Consider the following 24456-nt stretch of genomic DNA (forward strand, 5'->3'; position numbering starts at 1 on the left):
TTAATAAAATAAAACATTTTCTTATACTTGCAGATGAATGTATGTCTGCATAATCTTCCTTATTGATATCTTGTGCTGTCTCCTTGACAATTCGAAGGATGGAGTAGGCCTATAAAACGCCAAAATTTTTCCAAAATGTGTCAGTAGGCACATTTGTACTTGTTATAATTGATTAAAAGCCAAGTAGGCCTACTTTTGTACTTTTACTCAAGTAAAAGGACTGGGTATCATTACTTTTCCTCAAGTAGTTGATTTCTCATCCACCACTGCTTATTTTTCAAAGGAATGATTGTCAAAATGGCTTGCCATACACCCCGTCTGCGCACTTATCCAGTCCCCCTCAATCCATCGCTCTCTCTCTCTCTCTTCTCTCTCGATGTTCAGGAACAACTAGTGAGGACGAACTCGCACTAGTTCTGCGAGTCCGTACCAAGTTTGTGACCTGGAATAAACGAGACACTTCTAAAAGCGCTGCGCCCAGAGGAGCCGTTAGCCGTCTTGAGAAAGGGGAGAGCAAATTTAAAGACAGAATCAGCGAATATTCCCCGAAGACAGAGGTAAGCGCTTCATTTGATTGACAGATGATGGAATGCTGCACTGTGACGACTCGCGCGTTGTCTAGTTTTGTAAATTCTGTTCTTTTTTGTGTTACGTATTGGCTGTGACATCATCATGACCTATCAGTGCAGCACGTTCTGCTTGATTATTGAGTTGCTGTAGGAATATCTATAGTTAAAACCAGGTGTGCGCGGAGCTTATTGGGAAGAATAGGCGAGGCGGTATACACTGACATATTTTCATTTTGTCCCTTTGTAAATTTGGAAGGATCGCGTCTGGAGGGGGGACACAGGGGGGAGACACATGGTTAGTTTGGCATGACTATATTAGGAAAGTGGCCGTGTCTGAAGACAGTGAGGGCGCCTTCTCACATGGGACAAACTGTTGTGTGGTTTAAAGACACTGCATTCTGAAGGGGGTTTAACAACTTTACCCATGTGGTGTAGTATCAGTGTCAATTACGTTTAATTGTGTGTTTCAAACTTTGATATTAACATATTTTTGTCTACTATAATGAAAGTAGTTATGCATGTGTAAATTACAAACAGTGCTAGTAGAGAACATGGATGAATTATACACATGAATACACATGAATTGTGGTAATTAGATGTGCTTGTTTAACATAATTATTGTCATCCCATATCATCACCTAGAATTTTAATTCAGGATGGTAAACCAATGACAAACATTTTAATTAAACAGCCAAAATTGGATGCAAATATAGAAATGTATAAAAACAGCAATACATGTCTGGTCATCTACTTTGTAGATTCAGAGGAGACCAGTTCTGTCATCAATTAAAAAAATAAATAAAATAGTTCTGGTCCAAAGATTTATTAAATTAGATTACACTTAAAAGTGTTTTAAGGAAAATTTGTGTGTAGCCTAAAAGTTTAACATGTAAATCTTTTATCAAAGACTTTGTTGATTATTTAACATGATTGTACATCATTGTCAGCACTGATTGCAATCACAAGAAATAAAAGGCTGGATTCAAGCAAGCAGTGAAAGTTTAATGAAAACAAACTCAAAATAACACGTCTCAGAATACTGGATACAAAAACACGTAAAACAGAACAACCAACATAATATTGATATGAACAGACTATGCACTGCTGGTCCTAGACTTCTGGGGGCCCTAAGCAAAACTTTGTAAGTGGGCCCTGTCAGTGTGTTCATAAAAACCCCAAAATGACCAATGACCCCTGACCCCTTTCATCTTTTTTTAAAATAATTTTTTAAAACCAGTTTCACTGTCAACCAACAACAGTGAGTTGAAACAGTCAGTAATACAATAATAAATAAAATGACAAACAATAGGACAAATACAATAGACAAAAGATACAAATGAAATAAATTGAGCCCCTCTACTAATAATAAGCCTACTATACAGAAATTGAATAAAGTAATCAAATGTACAAAAATAAAATAATGCATAGTCTTCACCATATAAACTAAATATATTTGATTCTTAAGTTACTACAATTATTTAGTGAAGAGCAGTGAATGATCTCATTTACTTTCCCAACTGTTTATGTTAGGACATAACTGACCGTGTTTAAGTGAAAACTCCCCAAGATGGACAATTTGACAAATTTTGTGTATATATTTGTCTGTTTAACCCTCATCCTTCTCTCGCACTTTGTAACAAATCCTTCCCTCATGGGTCAAAATGACCCGAAGCCCTAAAATTATACCTAATTTTTTCTTTGTCCAGAAAGCTTATTTAATTTAATTTTGGTAGTATTTTTTTTATTTTTTAATGCAGTTTTTTTTGGGAATAAAAATAACTCACAATTTCATGCATAACCCTTTTAATTCAGCAGTGTCTTTGCCGACCTCTTGTGGAAATAAGATAATATATTATGATATGATATGTCATGACTCTTGCCACTAGATGGCCTTATAGCTCTATATGGAGCAAATGAGCTGTTCCACTGGGTCCTAAAGTCATTTCTCCTCAGGATGCATTCAGATACACATGTAGACATTATAAAATATTTTTTTGGTAGTCTTGGCATTTTTAGTTTGAATTTTTATGTGTACTGAAGCATTCCTCACCTTCCATTAATTCATATGGGGGTCAAATTGACCCGCGAGGGAAGGATTTGTTCCTTTTTTTAATTTAAATCACAAAGCTCCTCGAATCCGGTAAATTTTTGGTGCATTCGTGATTCAAGTGCGACAAAAGTCCTAGGGTCTTGGACCACTCTGATGAACTCTCAATTTTTACATTTTGTTTAGGGTGAAAATGACCCAAGGAAAGAATGAGGGTTAAGCACACGCCCGAAGCCCAAAGTAGCCTATACTTGTCCATGTTTCTCTCCGTCTTGGATCACGCGCACAGAAAGCTGCCTGGGTAACAGTGTCTCATTCGCAGTTCTATATGCTTTTAATTCTGGATGGAGTCAGTAAATTGAAACTTTAAAAAAATCATGTTACATGATTTGACTGATTTGGATGTTATGTAGGAAGGGCAACAGCGCACCACTTAAAGGAATGCAGCATCATGTTTTCATAATCATTGGAAGTCAAAATCACAAACGAAACAAATTATATTAATCGGAAAACTGAAACTAAAATAAAACAAGTGCAAAACCCACCCAAAACAGACATTAAACCCAGAATACCTGTATTAATCCATTTTAATTTCTTACCTCAGAATTCTTTTCCCTGGTGATCCTTAAAGCTAACTTCTGCTGTTGCTCATTTCTAATTGGTTAAACTGACATCGTTATCATTCAGTCTATGTTACAAAACTCCAATGTTTTTAAGCTCTTGCCCAGCCATGGCTTGTTCTCTGTTGTTCAGTTATTTATGCTATTTATTGGTACTTTTGTGTTGATGCAGATTGTGTATCTGTTTGTTTATGTCAATGATCTGTTGAAACCAGCGTTGGGGAAAGTTATTTTTAAAAGTAATGCATTACAATATCGCGTTGCCCCCTAAAAAAAGTAACTAATTCCATTACTTAGTTACTTTTTATAGAAAGTAATGAGTTACGTTACTTTTGCTTTTTCTCACCTGTGCTGGGCTTGCTTGTTTGTTCTGTAACAACAACAACAAAAACCAACAAACAAACAAAAGTAATATCTTTGGCAATGTAAAAGCCCTTTTACACCAAAAGTGAAATGAATAAACCTCAGGCTGAAGAAAATGCAAATTCATGACTGTACAGTAGAGGGCGCAGATCAAACAAACCTTTCAGCTGTGCTGGATTGCAGATACAAAAGAGGAAAGAAAGCAATAAAAACAAACAAAATGTAACACAAATGTGATATTAAACTAAATTCATTTTAGCCTATTTGTATAGATGAAGTGGATCATTGAAGGTCATTAGTTAATAAAGTGAGATTAAATACATAAAGTATATTTGTATTATTTAACATATATATAATTATTTCAGGTTTGTGTAATATTCTTGAGTTTGCATTTCACTGTTTTTATGCATTTTGAGGAATACTGAATCTTTTTTTGTAATGAGTAGCCTAAATGCATGTTCACATTTAGTCTATATCTACAATAAACATCATGTTCACTCAAAAGAAAAGATAATTACACTACAGTGTACCGTAATATGTTTAACATAGTTATCCCTGTCTCCGTATTATTTCCTTATAATTATTATTAAATTATTATTACTGTTATTAATAACTTTGTTTAATGTTAATGAGTAATGCTACTGTATATATTACTGTAATTTTAATGAAGCTGTGTATTTAGAACTTTAAACAGGCCAGTATTTGAATATAGTAATGTATCTTACTGATATTAATAAAGCAATTAAATGTTTTATTATTATTATTATTATAATTATTTGTTTATGTTTCTGTCATTGACATAATGCATGTTTTTTTAAAATAAAATGATTTTTTTTACACGTTTTAATGTAAAAAAACCAAGAAAACGCAACATACAGGTTTACAGGTTAGTGTCTCATCAGCCACACATTTTGTAATTTATGTTGTACTAACCTTTTAGTTGTAGTATACTTGTAATTTGGAAAAATCTGTTTCATGAACTCCAAAAATGTTTTATTTTTAAAAAAATCCAGCATTTATTTAAATTACATTAAAAAGGGGAAATAAACAATAGACAATAGTAAACACAAACAAATAACAGTCTGATAGTTATTGATTTCTGAGCAACTTTACCCTGTAGTATACACAAAATAATAATTAAATATTGTATGTATTATATAGGATATTTTGTGTATATTATTATACACATGTGTTTAATAATTTCCACCCTTTCTCTGTTTTTCACAGCCATGAGTCGCAGCATTGTGCGCCAGAGTAAGTTCCGGCATGTTTTTGGGCAGGCGGTGAAGGCGGATCAAGGTTATGATGATATTCGGGTTTCCAAAGTGACATGGGACAGCTCATTCTGTGCAGTTAACCCAAAGTTCCTGGCTGTTATAGTGGAGTCCAGTGGTGGCGGAGCCTTTCTGGTCATGCCTCTCTCAAAGGTAAGTGCCTTGAGAGAACTTCTGGAACATGTTAAGTTTATGGCATTGGCAAGGCATAATAATACAATATGTGGTCCTAAATTCAATGGATGTTATATGTATGTTTACACATGTATGCCATACAATCTTTGTTGGTAACACTTTATTTGGACGTCCACGACGGTCCGCAACTACATGTCAACTAAGTCTCTACATTAGACTGCTTTAAATCTGCTAACACTTTATTGTGATGCTCCCCCAACAGACATTCATTCTACTGACTATCTACAGTCAACTTGTTCTACTAACCCAAACCCTAACACCTCACCCTAACACTCTACTACGTTTACTAGTACTCTAATGAGAGTTAGTTGATATGTAGTTGCAAGTTGCTAATAGCTTGTATAATGTCTAAAATGGACCAGCGAAATAAAGTGTAACCCCTTTGTCTATTCTTTCAACTTCCTGGGACTATATTTATGGGTATGTTTGTTCAAGAGTCTCAACTGGGGCTCATGTTAAGGGTGCCCATCCCCCACATGGGCTTCCATTTCACCCTCAAAGGTTTGGACCCCTTGGAAACAGAGTACACAACTTGCATATGTTGTCTGAAACCACTTCTGTGACATACCGCAGCTGAGTTTAGAGATGATAAGTAAGCATTCGTGAGTTGATGTAATGCCCATCATGCATTGCCATCTCTTATCTGTTGAACTTTAGCAGCTTGCATTGCAATTTCAGCAAAGCAATGGAAATCATTATGCCAATATGTAGATCTCATGTCCATCTATCTTATAATCTATAATTTTTTTGATGGAACTATGATAATAGTAAGTACATTTTTCAATATCAGATTTCTACTACAGTTTATTAAAGGGTTAGTTCACCCAAAAAGGAAAATTCTGTCATTAATTACTCACCCTCATGTCGGTCCAAACCCGTAAGACTTTCATTCATCTTCGGAACGACTTTCCGGCAGAACTTTTTAATGAAATCTGAGAGATTTCTGTCCCTCCATTGACAGCCTACGCAACTGACACTTTCAAGCTCCAGAAAGGTAGTAAAGACATCATTAAATTTATCCATGTGACTCCAGTGGTTTAACCTGATTTTATGAAGCAACGGGAGTGCTTTGTTTGCGCAAAAAAAAATTATAATTTACCACTTTATTTACAAAATATTAATCTGAAGGGCGAACTAACCCTTTAAGTTCATGTCATCGGTATATCGGCATATGAGTTTTTATTAGTTATTAGTTAGCATTTATTAGTTATGTTCTTTCAGAACTTCTGAAATATGCCGGTTTCTTAAGAATGCACCCATACTTATTTCTACCTTCTGTAAGACTCATCATTAAACTGACTCTGACAAATGTGAGCATATGATGTTCCTATTGGGATTTCACAGATTGTTTCACAGTGGTTGTATTTGGACACCTAAAATGCCTAAATTTCATTGCATTAAGTTTATTGTTTAAAACCATGGCTTGTTTAATTTTGTAGCACTTAACAGTTTATAAGAATTTAAATGAATGAATGAATGAATGACAGCAAAAATGTATTTCCAATAAATTAAAGACAATATTTGTATGATAATTTTTTTACTTTGGTAACAGTTTTGACTAGTTGAGCTTAATGAACACAGCCTTCAATTGCTGCAAAAAAGCTCTTTTTAAAAAAAAAATTTTTTGTTGAGAAAATAGAATGAGCTGGACAGTAGAAAGGGGCCAAATAAAGTTGCTTCCTGAGTGACTAAATTTTAATAATCTTTAATTTATTAATGGGGGAAATTTCCACTGTGACAGGGTTGCATGCCAAATGTGGGATGCAGCTAAAAGGGTTAAAAAAATAAATTATTGTTCAGAATTTTGGGGTCAAGAAGTCTTTCTTTTTTTTAAAGAAAGGAAATATTTTTATTCTGCAAGGAAATTGATCAAAAGTTACAGTAAATAAATGTATAATATTACAAAATATTTATATTTCAAATAATAACAAATTATGTGTAAGGGTGAAAATAAAAAAAATGGATTTTGCAGATACTCAGATAATTGGACACTAAAAATGGCCTAAATGTCATTGCATTAGATAACACTAGTCTACCATTTTGGTCACCGTGATTGTGCCAAGCAAGACATATTGACATATCAACATATTTTGTTGATCCTGGAACAACATTCCTGACAGAATATTTAGTCCTAACCATATCCCTTCCCCTAAGTCTAACCCAAGTTATCCCTAAAATCAGAAAGAAAAGATAGGTGAATAACACTGTCAATCAGTAAATGGGTTATATAAATCAAATTTATTATGAAACAAAAGGCAAATAACAAATATGTACATATAGTTTTGTCCTATTCAGTGTCTACTCTCTGTTTCTTGACTTGCTTGTTGTATTCATTAAATGGAGCATCTCTTGTAACTGTCCAGCAATAGTCTGCAAGCATTGATGGGCTCCATTTGCCCTGATAGTGTTTCCTCGATTGTTGCAATGTCCTGGTGAAATTGCTCGCCATGCTCGTCGCTCACTGCTTCACAGCTTGTTGGAAAAAAATCTAGATGAGAGTGCAAAAGAATGTATCTTTAGTGCAACCAAAGGCTTTTGTATGCCTTGAGGAGGTGTTCCGCCAACAACCTGTAGTTGTCTGTCTTGTTGCTTCTGAGAAAATGTATTGCCTGTAACCATGGTCAAATGCATCATCTCAAAGAAGTTCACGAATCTGAGGACCAACAAAGACACCTTCCTTTATCTTGGCTTCACTTAACCGTGGAAATGTTCCATGGAGGTATCCTGAAAGCTGCTTGTGTTTTGCCCATGGCCTTGACCAAGTTCTTCATCAGACTTAGCTTGATGTGTAAGGGTGGTAACAAAATCTTCTTTGATTCAACAAGCGGTGGATGCCGAACACTTTTCCTCCCAGGCTCCAATGACTGTTGTACTGGTGTCTTTCTTGATGTAATAGGAATATCTTGCACGACTATCCCACTCGCAGAGTACAGTCTGCAGACCAAGCAAGAGAGCAACAACCTTCAAATTACCACAAATGGAGATGCTGAGTTTAACATCTTCAGTTATTTCTTGTTGTTCCTAATGCATGTGCAACCTTTGTCAGACGACTCAAAGTCAAACGACTCAAAGTCAAACATAATGATCTACAGTAGTGTATCACATTGGTGGATCCATTTTTTTGAGTTTGGGTCCATCCATTAATGCCCTTTAGTGTAGCCTCTCTGCCGAGTCACGAGCATATATCAGCAGGCCTGGATAGACACGCTATAAATACCCAGCTAGCCATCTCCCCTGTGCTCAGTCTCAGGCAGGCCAAAAGAAAAACTCCCTTTTCAACGCCTCATCACAGGGTTATAAATACACACCAGGAGTATGAGGAGGGGAGTGACTGGAGAAGGAGCAGCCGAACACAGAGCCAACACGTGCTCGCATTAGCTCAACATGAATAACAAAGTAACATCAAAGTTATATCGGAATCCATATAGAGTAACTAGAATTCCTAATAGAATATGTCTCGATAACACCCGTTTAGAAATACATGCTAGGCACTTTCCAAAATTAGGATGGAACAAAGAAACAAGAAGCTTTGTGTGTGTCAGTGAAAGGCGCAGCTTAACCTTCAGAAAATGTTGATCGTCAAACAAAATATTAAATTAACTGTGTTATCGTATATTTATTTTTGCAATACTGTGCAACAAAACATGTTTTAAATGTTTAAAACCCTGATTTGTGTGATTTTTGTACTACTAAACATTCATGTATGAATGAATGAATCCCCCCCCCCATAAATTAAAGAGAATATTTGATCATATATATATTTTGTAATAGTAGAGATTGATGAACACAGCATTCAATTGCTGTAAAATCTGAGAAAATGGAGTGAGCTAGGCTGTAGAAAGGGACCAAATAAAGTTACACCCTGTGTGTCACAATTATAATAATCTTTGATTTATTAATAGGGGAATATTATGCTGTGACAGGGCTGCATGCCAAATGTGGGATACAGGTAAAAGTTTGAGGTCAGTAAGATTGTATTATTAATACTTTTATTTAGCTAGTGACAGTAAAGAAATGTATTTTACGAAAGAGTTCTGTTTAAAATAAATGCTGTTCTTTTTAGCTTTCTATTCATCTAAGAATCATGAAAAAAAATGAATCATGGTTTCCACAAAAAAGATGATTTTAACATTGATGATAATAAAAGATCTTCTCACCATATCTGCAAGGATCACGTGACACTGAAGACTGGAGAAATTATGCTGAAAATTCAGCTTTGCACCACAGGAATAAATGACATTTTAAAATATAGTAAAATAGAAAATAGTTATTTTAAATTGTAATAATATTTCACTTTTTTTTACTGTATTTTTCATCCAATAAACGCAGCCTTGGTGAGCACGAGACTTATTTAAAAACATGCCTTAACATTATCCTTTGTGCCTTGTTTTTATATGCTATAGATGGGTCGAGTGGACAAAAACTACCCTCTAGTGGTTGGACACTCGGGGCCTGTTCTGGACATTGACTGGTGTCCTCACAATGACAACATCCTGGCCAGCTGCTCTGAAGACACCACTGCCATGGTAATCATCATGACAGACATTCATAAACATCTCCACTGCCTGCCAGCTACTAGCCATGTAGTCATAAACATGTTTCAGTTGCCTTTTTTTCACACAAGTGAAGCATGTCTCCATATACAGTACCTGCTCACGTTGGAGTGAAAGATCACAGTGACTGGCAATAGTGTTAATATGAAGGGTGATGACTGGAGTTAACGGTCCGGGCATGGGACAGGAGCTGGTATTTATAAACACATGTTACAAGGGAGCTCTTAGCCAGAAACCTGTTCACAAATAAGCCATTGGTAATGACAGACAAGGAAAGATGGGCCTGAGGTGTCTATAGGAATGAGTCATTCCATTTTCAGCACACACTGGAACACGTGCATGTCCTCATGCACAAACACTTCTGTATACAGTGACCATATAAAGTATTTGGACACTTATGCTGCGTTCGCGCCATGTCGCAATTAGCGTAATTTCAAGATGACAACACGTGACGTTCTACTCGGAGATGTTCATATCTTTTTACTGGGAATTATGCATTTCTGTGGCAACAGAAAACAGCTCTCAGAAAATTTCCAGCTTACAAGTTGTAATTACGATCCCTACGAGGATTTGAACGCTTTTTACGTTGAACTTTCATGATTACGTAATTATGACATGGCGTGATTGCACCCCTAAACCCCACATCTATAAATGTCCCAGTTTCTTTCTGAGTGACTTTTTCAGTGTATGCCACTGTTTTAAAATCACGACAAACAGGATTTGGACACTGTGGTGGTCAAACTTATGCAGGACATGTTCATAGTTAATGTGATGAGTTATAACTGTGTGAACCTGAGGAGAACTGATTTCATATATCCAGTTGATCAAGATTCATTGTGAAAATAGCTCAGAAAAGTGGCTAGTTTGAGTATTTGCTTGCAGATTTCACTTGGTTTGATGTTTTGTATCTACTGTAATGACATTTTGAAAATGTGAGTATATAATGTATTGAAAACCGGTATCAGATGCATTTCCTCAAAGTTGAGCAAGACGATATGTAGACGTATTGTAATATATGAATGCTATTAGAGCTATTTCATTACACTACATTACAAACGTAAATGGCATGCACCGAATGCACTGCTGTTAGAGGAGGTTAACTGCAGCTGTCATCTGTGCTGGAATTGCTGCTGTGCTCACTGAAAACCAAAGGAACGCTTCCATAACATACTGAAAACCAATGTACATCTATAAGTATACCAAAAAGTTTAATCGGGAGGCTGATTATGCTTGTTACTAACTTTCCTTTTATGTTACTACAGCGAAATTTAAACAAAAAGAATTTACATTATACATATTAACCTGTTTAAAGGGGCACTTCAGCGATGGGAAGATGAGTGTGTATTTAAACTGAGTCATTTATGTAGTAGAAATGTGAAATTATTTTTTAATATGGTGCCTTCTAGACCGAGAAAAGACAGAAAATGTATTTTTGTCTCATGTGGATGAAGGACAACAACTCCCAGAATGCACTTGCTTCGCTGCCCTACGAGGCCACTCCCAAAGCCACGGCTACTGGTTATCACTTGCCCACCACGGCACTGCCCCAAACATCGTTTTGATATCCATAGTAATAAAATAATTTAGTTCAGTTAGAGAACAGACACTATAATTAAAAACTGAACGTGTCTTTTCAATAAAGTGTGAGTGAGCTGAACGAAAGTCACAACACAAATGCAGCAGGAGTCAGATTTCATTCATCACGAGAGCGAAGAGCTGAGCAGAGCTGAGGTAAGCGCAGCAGTCATTCACGACGCGTGTCCAGTCTGGCGCATTATCAGATCATGCCTATGGAAGCTTAACTTTCATAGGAATTAATTGAAAAGTTGAAACACTCACTTTGCTTCCTACCGCTCCGTTATTAATGCCCGAGCCGAGCGACCGTGCGCCTTTACATTCTGTGAGTGAGATCCCTCGCCTATGGGCTGGTTGAAAACATGCGGAACTAGCTTCTACTACTGGCTGTAGTCTATAGCCTCTGGCCAAAAAATCCTCCGATGATGCAAAATGACGATATTTGCATCATCGGAGGATTTTTTCCAGAAATAAAATGCATAATTCTCTCGTCTCAGGGGGACATGTGGGGGGAAAGTACCATCATTATATATGTTATATATATACTATATACTACCGGGTTTCTACTGATACAAAGCTTAAAGCAAAAACGCTGAAGTAACCCTTTAAGCATATGCACATTTATGAGTTTAAAAAAAAATTGCATTTTAATTATATTATATTACACAAAGTTCTGTCATGAAACTCTAGATGGTGCAGGCTGATAGGTCCTTAACTCAATCTGGTTGCAGTCGCATCATTCTCTTTAGGGCACAGCTGATTGGTTCTTGCTGTATAGCCAATGAGCTCGCTGCTTAACCTTCAAATATTTAGCATGCTTTCAGAAACCCTCCACCTTCCCCAGCTCCACTTGTATAGATTTGCTACGGGTAATTTATATACGCTATATTGTACAGCAACAGTCTTAAGTCCCAGATATACATCAAGCGAAATCAAAGAACGAACTGATGTGACGTCATTTCCAACAAAAGCAGGCTGAAAATGAAATTCGTTTGAAGTTCGTTTTAGAAGTTCGAAACCACATTCTCTATTGGAGACAGGTCGGGACTGCAGGCAGGCCAGTCAAGTACCCGAACCCTCTTCCTCCGCAGCCAGGACTTTGTAATGTGTGCAGAATGTGGTTTTGCATTGTCTTGTTGAAATATGCATGGACGTCCCTGGAAAAGATGTCTTCTTGAAGGCAGCATATTATGCTCCAAAATCTCTGTACTTTTCAGCATTAATGGTGCCTTCACAGAAGTGCAAGTTACCTTTGCCAAGGGCACTGACACAACCCCATACCATGACAGACCCTGGCTTTTGGACTTGTTGGTGGTAACAGTCTGGATGATCCTTTTCTTCTTTGGTCCGGAGCACACAGCATCCATTCCTCCCAAAAAATACCTGAAATACTGATTCATCTGACCACAGTACACTTTTCCACTGTGTGATGGTCCATCCCAGATGCCTCCGAGCCCAGAGAAGTCGACGGCGCTTCTGGACACTGTTAACATGGGCCTTCCTTTTGTCACAGTACAGTTTTAACTGGCATTTGTGGATGTAATTACGTATTGTGGTACTTGACAAAGGTTTGCCAAAGTAGTCCTGAGCCCATGTGGTGATATCGCTTATAGATGAATGACGATTCTTGATGCAGTGCCGCCTGAGGGCTTAACGCACTGAAATTCCTCCAGATTCCTTGAATCTTTTAATTATGTTATGCACTGTTGAATGTGAAATATCCAAATCTCTTCCTATCTTTCTTTGAGGAACATTGTTTTTAAACATTTTAATAATTTTCTCACGTATTTGTTGGCAAACTGGCGATCCTCGGCCCATCTTTGCTCCTAAAGGATTAGACCTTTCTTGGATGCTGCTTTTGTACCAAATCATAATTACAATCACCTGTTGACATCACCTGTTTCAAATCACATCATTATTTAACCATTTTACCTCATAACTAGCCCTAAATTGCTCCTGTCCCAACTTTTTTTGAAATGTGTTGCAGGTCTGAATGACAGGAAAGGATGCATATTTACAAATGACATGAAGTTGACCAGACAAAACATGAAATATTTTGTGTTCATATTGTCTGCAATGAAATACAAGTCAAAGTAAATTTAGAAATAACTATTTGGGGTTGTATAATAAACGTGACGTGACTTTACTAGAGTGCCGTAGAGCTTTTGCAAACATAACCACGTTGCTATGATCAGATGCTTTTCTTATACTTTATTTAAAAAATGCTTGCTGTTTTCTCAATTTTGTTGTGTGTTAATTTTGATATTGAGAGGAAAGCGTGCAGCACATATTTCACATATCTAAATGCCACTCTCAGCAGTGTGGGCGGCGTTGGATGTTCGCTAACAGTATATCGCTGCTCCCGTATTTCAAACTTCGTTTTACTCCTAAACAAAGAACAAAAAAGAACTTTGCCGTGAGTATATCGGGGCTTTTAGTTGTCGTGAATGTATTGGCAGTAGCAAGTCCCATACTTGCTCTAAAGCAGCAGCAATAACAGCAGCAGAAGCAGCGTAGCAGATCTATTTCGCCAAGACCAAACATATCAACATTGTCATATCCATAACCAAGCCAAACACTCTGAGAGTTGTCATGACAGAAATTATGTATAATAAGTCATACAGGTTGCAGGATGATCTAAAAATACACAAATGTATTATATTAAAAAAATATCACATTCTTGGAAGTTTGCTGAGGCCACCCTGGTTGAGAACTATTGCTCTAATACAGTTGTGTTTACTCAGGTATGGCAGATCCCTGACCACACTCCCTCTCGCCCCATCAGTGAGCCCATTGTGGTGCTGGAGGGTCACTCTAAACGTGTGGGCATCATCAAATGGCACCCCACTGCCCGCAACGTACTCCTCACTGCAGGTAAAGATCAGTCGTCATTACTGCCTTTTAATAGGCACTAGCATCTTACTTTTAACAGATAGACAAATGTATAAAAATAAGGTTGTTTTATTGTAAATACATTAGAAGTAGTTTTCCCGCCATGCAAAGATGGCTTCAATTCAGTGTGCTCGTGTCTCAGGCAGTGATAATCTGATCATCATCTGGAATGTGGGCACCGGAGAACCCTTGATCACAATGGATGACCATCCTGATCTCATCTACAATGTCAGCTGGAACTACAACGGTAGCCTGTTCTGCACCACCTGCAAGGACCGTCGCCTACGAGTGTGCGATCCCCGGAAAAGCGAGGTGGTGGCGGTAAGTATTATGGCATGTTTGCATGTAGGAAAACCACAAACCTCTTGGTGCACTTGGACCAGACACATTAAGATGTCATGATTAACAGAGATTTGGTGGAAGAAGTTAACATTTTTTTTCTCCTGTAGGAGAGACTGGCCCCACATGAGGGCATCCGGCCGATGAGAGCCATTTTTACCAAAGAAGGCAACATTTTCACCACAGGTTTCACCAGGATGAGCCAGAGGGAGCTTGGCCTGTGGGATCCGGTAATGGAGCCAAATTAAAAGGATAGTTCACTCAAAAATGAAAATACTGTCATAATTTACTCACCTTCGTGTCATTCCATACCCATAAGACCTTGGTTGATCTTCAAAACACAAATTAAGATATTTTTTTAATGAAAGTCCAGGTAATTCAAACTTAGAAGACCCAAAAAGGTTATAAAGGCATTGAAAAAGGTATCCATATGAATTGAGTCTTGTGTGATTGATGTATATGATGAACAGATATAATTTAGGCCTTTATTCGCATATAAACACACATAAATAGGGCTCATCACATATGGTGAACATGGAAGCTTGTGCATGTGTCATGCCCTAGAACAAATCTCATTGGTTCTTGTGCATCACACACTCACGTTTGAGCTTCTGTTTACCATATGTGGAGTGCTCTATGTATATGTTGATAATTTTTAGATGTAAATTAAAGCCTACTTTAAATTTGTTTAACATATAAAGCAATAGTATTTCTTCACAAGACTTTGATTAAACCACTCAATTCATATGGATTACTTTACAACACCTTTATGACTTCTACGTCATTTTGGTTTCCTAGACTTTCAGGGATAGAAACTTCTCAGGTTTCGTAATTTGTGTTTCAGAGAGCTGAAAAACGTTGTTGAAAGTGGATCGACCAAGCACCACAACAAACTTGTAGCCAATCAGAAGTAGGGGGCGTGTCCACTCATGATGGGGTTTAGGCTTTAGACGGAAGACTTAAGCGGGAAGGCGTGAAAACGGATGCCGAGGTTGCGTTGTTTCTGGTTTTGAGAGTGTGCTGCTGGCAACTTACAAACTCTTGCTTGTATATACTTGTGTACTGTATGTTCATTTTTTGTTCTTCCATGTTGTTTCTTCCGTTTATTTTTTTTTTGCAAAGCTTTATTTTGCTTCTCTTCTGCTATGATAAATAGACATTGACTCTTGCATTGCATGTTCACGCATTTTGGGGGTGGAGCAATGAAGGGAGGAGTGTGTTCATTTGGGATGATTTCAACAATGATTCTCAGAAATCACTTACTGCACCTTTAACAAACACTTGTAAGTTTGGAATGACTTGAGGTTGAGTAAATGATGACAGAATGTTATTTTTTTGGGTGAACTATCCCTTTAAGGGTCATTGATAATTCATTATCATTCAATTAATCTCTACAGTGTGTGCAGAATTATTAAGCATGTTGATTTTCTGATCATATTTTTTTTCCAGGTACATTTTACAATTCCAAACCACATTAATCTTAATAACTACTATTCATTTTTTATTTAATCCTTTATACGTGATATATAATGGTTCATGAAGACTGGAAATGAAAAATGCCTTATATTCAGGTGTGCAGAATTATTAGGCACGCTTTCTTTTACAAATAAAATTAGCCAAAAAAGAGATTTAACTCAGACTGATGATTAAAATAAAAAATATGAAATGCCCATGAGAAGGATACAATACTAATGCAATACTAGAAATTGTAGTTAAGGCAAGACCATTGGACAGTGAAATGCTCATTGGGTCAGCAGGGTCAGACAAAAAGTGGTGGTGAAGAAAAGAATTAAGAATTAAGGTGAAGAATTAAGTGTGAAACCATCAGGAACCCTTTAGTCTCCAGTGCCACCATTTTCCAGAACTGCAACCTACCTGGAGTCTCCAGAAGTGCAAGGTGTCAGGATCTCAGAGACTTAAAAATGACCCCCACTTAAAAAGAATCACAAACTTAAGTATTGTATCCTTCTCATGGGCATTTAATCATCTTTAGAGTTAAATCTCTTTTTTGGATCATTTTATCTGTAAAAGAAAGCGTGCCTAATAATTCTGCACACCTGAATTTAAGGCATTATTCATTTCCAGTCTTTATGAACAATTATATATACCACTTATAAATGATTAAATACAAAATGAATAGTAGTTATTAAGATTAATGTGGTTTGGAAGTGGTAAAATGTGCCTATAAAAAGTGTATATGCAGTGTATATGTGATTATCTGATTTATTTCACCAGCCTGGTTTTCTTTCAAATAACTGATGGTGTTCATTTCTGTCATTTTAGACTAACTTTGAAGAGCCCATAGCATTACTGGAGTTGGACACAAGTAATGGAGTTTTATTGCCTTTTTATGATCCAGACACTAACATTGTGTATCTCAGTGGCAAGGTATGGCTCCATGTTTCATCTTCATTTGTTATAGTACTCAAGCTCTGGCACTGTAACATTGTCTCTGTGTCTCCACAGGGTGACAGCAGTATTCGGTATTTTGAGATCACAGAGGAGCCTCCCTATGTTCATTACATCAGCACATTCAGCAGCAAGGAGCCACAGAGAGGAATGGGCTTCATGCCCAAGAGAGGAGTGGATGTCAGCAAGTGTGAGATCGCCAGGTCAGTTTTACATGGTTATACTTGTTGATTTGGAATACTGATCCATTGATATGTGTTAGTTGAGTTAATTTATGGTGCACTCAAATGCTTACACTATCATTAAAAATTTTGGGGTCAGATTTTTTAAAAATGATTAAAATATTAAATATACTTTTATTTAGCAAAGGTGCGTTAAATTGATCATAAGTGACAGTAAAATAATTTTTATGTTACCAAAGTTTTCTAATAAATCAAATAAATGCTGTTCTTTTTAACTTTCTATTCATCAAAGAATCCTGAAAAATATATATTACTGTTTACACAAAAATATTAAGCTTCACAACTATTTTCAACATTGATAATAATAAGAACACCAAATCAGCATATTAGAATTTTTTTTTATTTTATCATGTGACCCTGAATTCAGCTTTGCCATCACAGGAATAAAAAGCATTATAAAATATATTAAAATAGAAAAGAAATATTTAAAAAAAATAAAAAAATAAATGCAGCTTTGGTGAGCATAATAGACAGCTTGTGAAAACATAAAAAATGGACCCCAACATTTTTGAAACGGTAGTTTACTTAATGTGTTTTTGATGTAAGATTTGCGTCAAAGTCATTTGTTTTTAAAGTACTACTTCAAAGCACTACTAGTCTTTACAACATATTGAAAGTATTTAAAGGTGGCATGAAATCAAATTTTACAATTTGTATTTTTATATTAATATTGTAGTGTTTACTATAACTGATTTATCTGTGCACTTCATTATTTTTTAAAAATTCATTTACCCTTATAATCTTTAATCAAATATGTTAACTTTCCCTCCCCCATGAAACGACCTCTCTTCTCTCCCGGTCATGTGCTATGGCGCGAGGGCGGGTTTATCGCCCCATCTCGTTTCTGCACCTCCTCTCAGAAACATGTCACTGATCGTGGTTAGGTGCATTTTTCTCTGTATACACAATACCTTCTTCAAGAAGGACTTGAGGCAAAAAGAGAGAAATATATGAGAAATAAAAGCTTTTTTTAATGTAAAAATTACTCATTATAGTCGGACGAACAGCTTATCGTGACGACACGCACTGAGGAATGCAGCGTGTGAACGCGCTTACGGCGCGCCCCCCTTATAAGGGAGAGCTGAGAAAAAAGCTTTACAGAAATAAAGCCATAAAAGGCTTAACATAAGTAAAATCTGTAGCATAAACCAGCGAAAAGTGAGGAAATATGCTCAGTAACATTATGTAGAAAAGATTTAGAAAGAAAATACATTTATTTAAGAGATAGATTGAGTTTTTTTCCACAACTGAGTGCAAACTTCAAATCTGCCTCCATTTTGTTAGCAACGCCCAACTTCCAACGATCCAATCAATTCCCGAAGGACGAAATCAAGCCTCGCCCTACATTTTTTGTAATTTCAGAAGCCGTTTCACTCGGATATACGTCACAATAAGGAGAAAAAGACGATCTCAACTTCCGTTTCATGCCGACTTTAAAGGATTTTGCTAACTATAAAACTAAAATATAAGACTTCTCAATACTCATTTTGTGTCTTCTTATGCACAATTCATCAATGTATTACGTTCAACAACGTTCACATTGAGCATTCCTGATTCTTTTTCATCATTTAGATTATATAAACTCCATGAGAGAAAGTGTGAGCCTATCATGATGACAGTACCCAGAAAGGTAAGCACTTGCTCATTGTTGAGGGTCATTTTAATTCTGAATGGCTAGAACAGAAGTATTGGAAACAAAAGTAAACTCTTTCTTTTTATTATTCCAGTCGGACCTGTTCCAGGATGATCTGTTCCCAGACACAGCAGGCCCAGATCCGGCTCTGGAACCGGAAGAATGGATGGATGGACGAGACGCAGACCCTATACTAGTGTCCATGAGGGATGGCTATGTTCCTCCAAAGAGCAGAGAGCTAAAGGTGGCCAAGAAGAACGTTTTAGACACCAGACCTGCAACACGTAGGAGCATGTCTGCTGTAGACGGAAGCAGTTTGCCAGTGAGTAGAATATCTTGTTTATTCTTGGTCTTGAAATGTCTCTTTCATGGCTTTTGTTCCTTCACCACCTGCTTTTATCAACACTTCTTTAGAAGCAAATAGGGCTGGGAATCTTATTCAGAACTGGGCTTATTAAAAAAAAAATCTATCTATCTATCTATCTATCTATCTATCTATCTATCTATCTATCTATCTATCTATCTATCTATCTATCTATCTATCTATCTATCTATCTATCTATCTATCTATCTATCTATCTATCTATCTATCTATCTATCTATCTATCTATCTATCTATCTATCTATCTATCTATCTATCTATCTATCTATCTATCTATCTATCTATCTATCTATCTATCTATCTATCTATCTATCTATCTATCTATCTATCTATCTATCTATCTATCTATCTATCTATCTATCTATCTATCTATCTATCTATCTATCTATCTATCTATCTATCTATCTATCTATCTATCTATCTATCTATCTATCTATCTATCTATCTATCTATCTATCTATCTATCTATCTATCTATCTATCTATCTATCTATCTATCTATCTATCTATCTATCTATCTATCTATCTATCTATCTATCTATCTATCTATCTATCTATCTATCTATCTATCTATCTATCTATCTATCTATCTATCTATCTATCTATCTATCTATCTATCTATCTATCTATCTATCTATCTATCTATCTATCTATCTATCTATCTATCTATCTATCTATCTATCTATCTATCTATCTATCTATCTATCTATCTATCTATCTATCTATCTATCTATCTATCTATCTATCTATCTATCTATCTATCTATCTATCTATCTATCTATCTATCTATCTATCTATCTATCTATCTATCTATCTATCTATCTATCTATCTATCTATCTATCTATCTATCTATCTATCTATCTATCTATCTATCTATCTATCTATCTATCTATCTATCTATCTATCTATCTATCTATCTATCTATCTATCTATCTATCTATCTATCTATCTATCTATCTATCTATCTATCTATCTATCTATCTATCTATCTATCTATCTATCTATCTATCTATCTATCTATCTATCTATCTATCTATCTATCTATCTATCTATCTATCTATCTATCTATCTATCTATCTATCTATCTATCTATCTATCTATCTATCTATCTATCTATCTATCTATCTATCTATCTATCTATCTATCTATCTATCTATCTATCTATCTATCTATCTATCTATCTATCTATCTATCTATCTATCTATCTATCTATCTATCTATCTATCTATCTATCTATCTATCTATCTATCTATCTATCTATCTATCTATCTATCTATCTATCTATCTATCTATCTATCTATCTATCTATCTATCTATCTATCTATCTATCTATCTATAATATGGTTTGGATCAGTTTTCAAATTGGGCACTTATTTGATTTCTAAGAATCATAGAAGTGTGATCTGAATCAGAATCATTCAAATCCTTTCCATTCCCATCCCTAGAAGCTAAGCATGTCTTTCCATTTCCTGATTCAGTTTTGTCCTTGACTTCCTCTTTTGCTTTTTTCCTCTCTTTTTTATCCTCCTTCCACTACTCTTCTGTTCTATTTACTATTTCTATCTGCCATCCTTTCTTTCTCCGCTTTCTCTTCATATCTTTCAAACTCTAGCCACAGTTGTTGGAGAAGCTTGTTGAGGAGATCCAAAATCTGAAGGCCACAGTTCTCTCTCAGGAGAAGCGAATCTGTGACTTGGAGAATAAGCTCTCTAAGTACACTAATGGCACAGTCTGAATAAAACGAACTCGTCCTGTGCGCACTGCCCAATTCACTGCTAACTCTCACAACTAAAGAGCACAGATAGGCCAAGCCACCTCAACCCACCCCAGCTATGATTTAGTTTAATCAACACTGTAACTACAGTTCAAGTGGCTGTACTGCCACTTTACTTCACAGACTCCTTCTAAATGTGAATGAATCACTTATAGTTACATTTTGGAGAATTAGGAGATTTAATTTTGCAAAGGCACTTATAATGCTTTCCTGATGTTTTGTGGTAAGGTTAATATTGTGTAGTAGTACGCAATATTAGCTATATTCCTTAAATGCTTAAAAAAATAATATCAGGAAGCAGTTATGTCAGCTATGTAAAAGGGTAGGCAAGACCACCTTCATTTTAGGACTTACAAATCCTTACCGCTTTTTAACCTTGAAATGCTGACAAAGAATGATGTCCTGTAGTGGTTAACAGTCAATGTGTATTTGGTAGTCTCTGTGTGAAACATACCTCATTGTAAAGACCAGGACTTGGGATCAGATGGTAGCATATGTAGCTCCTATTTAGTCAGCTCTGGCCAAACAACGTCTATGGAATGACTAAAATATGTCAGGACAGTAATGAGATTCCGTAAGAGTTCTTCTGCACATCCCTTCCTGCCACTTCATCGGAAAGGAACAGTGCACCCAAAAATCTAAATTCTGTCAGGATTTACTCACCCTAATGTTGTTCCAAACTATGATGTTTACTTCTCAGTACAATATAAAAGAAGTTTCGCAGAATGTCCAAGCTGCTCTTGTTCACACAATGGGCCTCATTCATGAAACTTTCGTAAATGTACGAGCAAATTCTGAGTAATTTGCGCGTAAAATTGACCTTTACGAAAACTCTCCTCCAGATTCACAAACGCTTCGCATACCACGGATTCAGTAGTTAAACGTGTGTATATTAATTAATTCCAAACATTCGTAAATAGGACGCACGTGCACGCTCATTCATAATTAGCATAATCCCTGCCCATGCCAGCTAAAAAACGCCTGGTGCTCTTCTGAAAACGGCCAGCTGGTGGCGCTTGAGAGCGCTTCGCAAGGGCAGCGTTTTTTCCAGTTGAGATACTTTGGTTGCTATGATACAGATATCTATGGCAGTAAGTGTTACTAGTATCTCATTTTGAAGAATATTACTGAATATAAAAATGCAGTATTAACTTCTCCATTATTGATGTTCAGTCGGTGTACCAGTGGGATGATTGGTCGGTGTAGTTCTTGTCCCGCCCCTCCACTGTGATTGGACGGCCGGGTAAAAAGTGACAGTGACGAGCGTTGCCTATTACCCAAAGTTGAACAGTAAAAATAAAAAGACGGGGCAAATCAACTCTTGAAATATTATTATGGTACATAATGCATCAAAATGCTCTGTCATCAGTTTGCCTAAATTAGAACACAGAACGCTCAAATGTTTTACGCACCATTTACATGTGGTAGAGAGCAGGTGTAAATTTCTTTCGTACCAACTAACATTTTGAAAATACGAACATTTTCGTGAATTCTAAAAGTTACGTCAGAGCGGCTTTACGAACGATTTACACACAAATTCGTTCCGCTCGTGTTTCATGAATGAGGCCCATTGAACGTAAATGATTACCGGGGCTATTAGTCCCCCTGTAGTCAATAATTTTATCCCTTAAATTAATCTTTTATCACCAAAAAAATTACTGTGAAAAAAATGTCTTCATGCCTTAAAATACCTTGAATATAACTCTACACCCTTGGTTCTATACGCAGAACCATGAATATGCAAATTAGCCCCGCCCCCACTCACTCACACCAGCTCAGAGACACACTCTGTCAACTTTTACTCAAGTTACTGTAGTAAACGCTGCCCAATGTTATCGCTCTTTACAACGTCAGAAACATAATGGTAATTAATATGATTAGTCTTTTGCTTGACTACGTTATCAAACAGCTAATAATGAATTGCTAATGTTACACAAACCATGTTCCCGTTCGCCACCTCAATCTGCCTTCTAAAAACCAGCATCCTTAGAAACGCTTTGAACATCATAGAACATCAGTGGAGAAAGGCATGTAACATACATAATTCACCCGCTATATTGCTAAATTTACATGATTTTTCATATCAAGAGGAAAATATACCAGTATGGCTTCTTTTGAGACTCCCCTGCTTCGAGCGGTTATAGTTAGTGATATGCTAAAGCCCGCCCACGCGTTGACGTGATTGGTTACAAGGTAGTTTGTGACATCGGAAACCCAACAATTTTAAACCGTGTTTTTGAGACTGTCTTTGGTTCACTGGACTTATAAGGAGAAAATACTCAGCAGTGGTGTTGACTTATGAATTTGCACATAAGAACACCACATAGACATATAAACAACATTAAAAACTTGATTTTCACCACATGGGGGAGCTCCAAAAATGTAATAAAAGAACAAAAAAGTATCATAACAGCGGTCCATATGACTCATGCACTTTATATTCCAAGTGTTCTAAAGCCTTACGATTGCTTTGTGTGACGAACAAACACGACACTACAAGATGCGTCATGCCAGGTCTAAAGTCAGCAACCGGGAAGATGAATGGTTCTAGCACAAATTATTTTGATTATCATATTTGAGCAAATCATAGTTGTGGTCTACAACAGATTTTGGTCTGGTCTTCATACACAATATATAGGCCATAACTTCAGAAGAATTTGAATGTAGTGCATGAGTGTTTGAATTAGTTCCTTGTGAAGCTTGACAGCATCAAGACACATTAACTTATTTTATTGAAAAACACAGCCTGAACATTATGCTAAACATCTCTACTAAAATCAGATGGGATTTACATGACATGAAGGCAAGTAAATGAGAACAGAATTTTTTTTTTTTGTTGAACTATTCCTTAAGGCAGATGCAGGTGGCTCCTGGGCAAATCTTTATTCACATATATCAAATCTTATTAATCTAGGTATAATGATTTGACAGAAAGAAAATATGATGTTAGCATAGACAGCATGTCTCCATTTGTCCCTCTTCTGTAAGGAGTGCTTGCATTATTGACTCTTAAATCGCTACTAACCTCTGCCTTTCCTTCTTCGACCAACAGAATTCAAACTCATGTGGCTTGTTTCAAAATGTAAATATTATTCTAGAAAAAAAAAATCCAAATATCAAAACCAAAGACATTGTTTTGTGTTTTATGTAGAGGATAATCTGTGAGTATTATGGTTTGAATAAAACCTTTTTGTACAAAACGTTGTATGCATTGTCACAAGCTCATAAAAATGGAAAGACACACACCACACATTCACCATGGGTAATTACTCTTCCAATAACTATTTCATTTATTTCTAGTCACATAGAAGTTATAGGACCATACAGCTAGCTCATTTATATTATACAAACAACCTATGAACAAAGGGCACAAGGTCTTCAAACTATTTCAGACTGTTCATGCGTCCCACCTCCACAGCACTTGAAGTGGGTTCTGATGCCAGTAAAGGAAAGAATGGCTTGTATCTCAGGCATTCAAGTAGCAAAACCTCCATTAGTTCCATTAGGTTGCTATTGGACTGCTTCCTATAGCTAAAAACAGTCTGCGGATCAAAGCATTGTTAATGATTTCTGAAGAAGGGGGGAGTAG

At 36.3% G+C, this 24456-nt stretch overlaps 1 protein-coding gene across 1 annotated transcript; it reads left to right on the forward strand.

Moving 5' to 3' along the window:
• Nucleotides 1-287: 287 nt before the first annotated feature.
• coro6 (coronin 6) lies at nt 288-24063 on the forward strand. The gene is made up of 11 exons (XM_079835565.1): nt 288-557; nt 4827-5026; nt 9472-9594; nt 13941-14070; nt 14231-14409; nt 14538-14657; nt 16711-16815; nt 16894-17039; nt 18651-18708; nt 18806-19033; nt 20706-24063. The coding sequence occupies exons 2-11, from the start codon at nt 4829-4831 to the stop codon at nt 20826-20828; spliced, it is 1410 nt and encodes a 469-aa protein (XP_079691691.1). The 5' UTR covers nt 288-557; nt 4827-4828; the 3' UTR covers nt 20829-24063.
• Nucleotides 24064-24456: the final 393 nt, after the last annotated feature.

The sequence above is a fragment of the Gobio gobio genome, assembly GCF_949357685.1.
Source record: "Gobio gobio genome assembly, chromosome: 14".
NCBI classification, from domain to species: domain Eukaryota; kingdom Metazoa; phylum Chordata; class Actinopteri; order Cypriniformes; family Gobionidae; genus Gobio; species Gobio gobio.

What these genes read in the sequence shown, in the direction of transcription:
- coro6 (XM_079835565.1), top strand. Translation starts at nt 4,829, where the DNA reads ATGAGTCGCAGCATTGTGCGCCAGAGTAAGTTCCGGCATGTTTTTGGG. An exon ending in GGAAAAGCGAGGTGGTGGCG is followed by an intron (nt 14,410 to 14,537) that starts GTAAGTATTATG and finishes TTTCTCCTGTAG; the next exon opens with GAGAGACTGGCCCCACATGA. An exon ending in TGATGACAGTACCCAGAAAG is followed by an intron (nt 18,709 to 18,805) that starts GTAAGCACTTGC and finishes TTATTATTCCAG; the next exon opens with TCGGACCTGTTCCAGGATGA.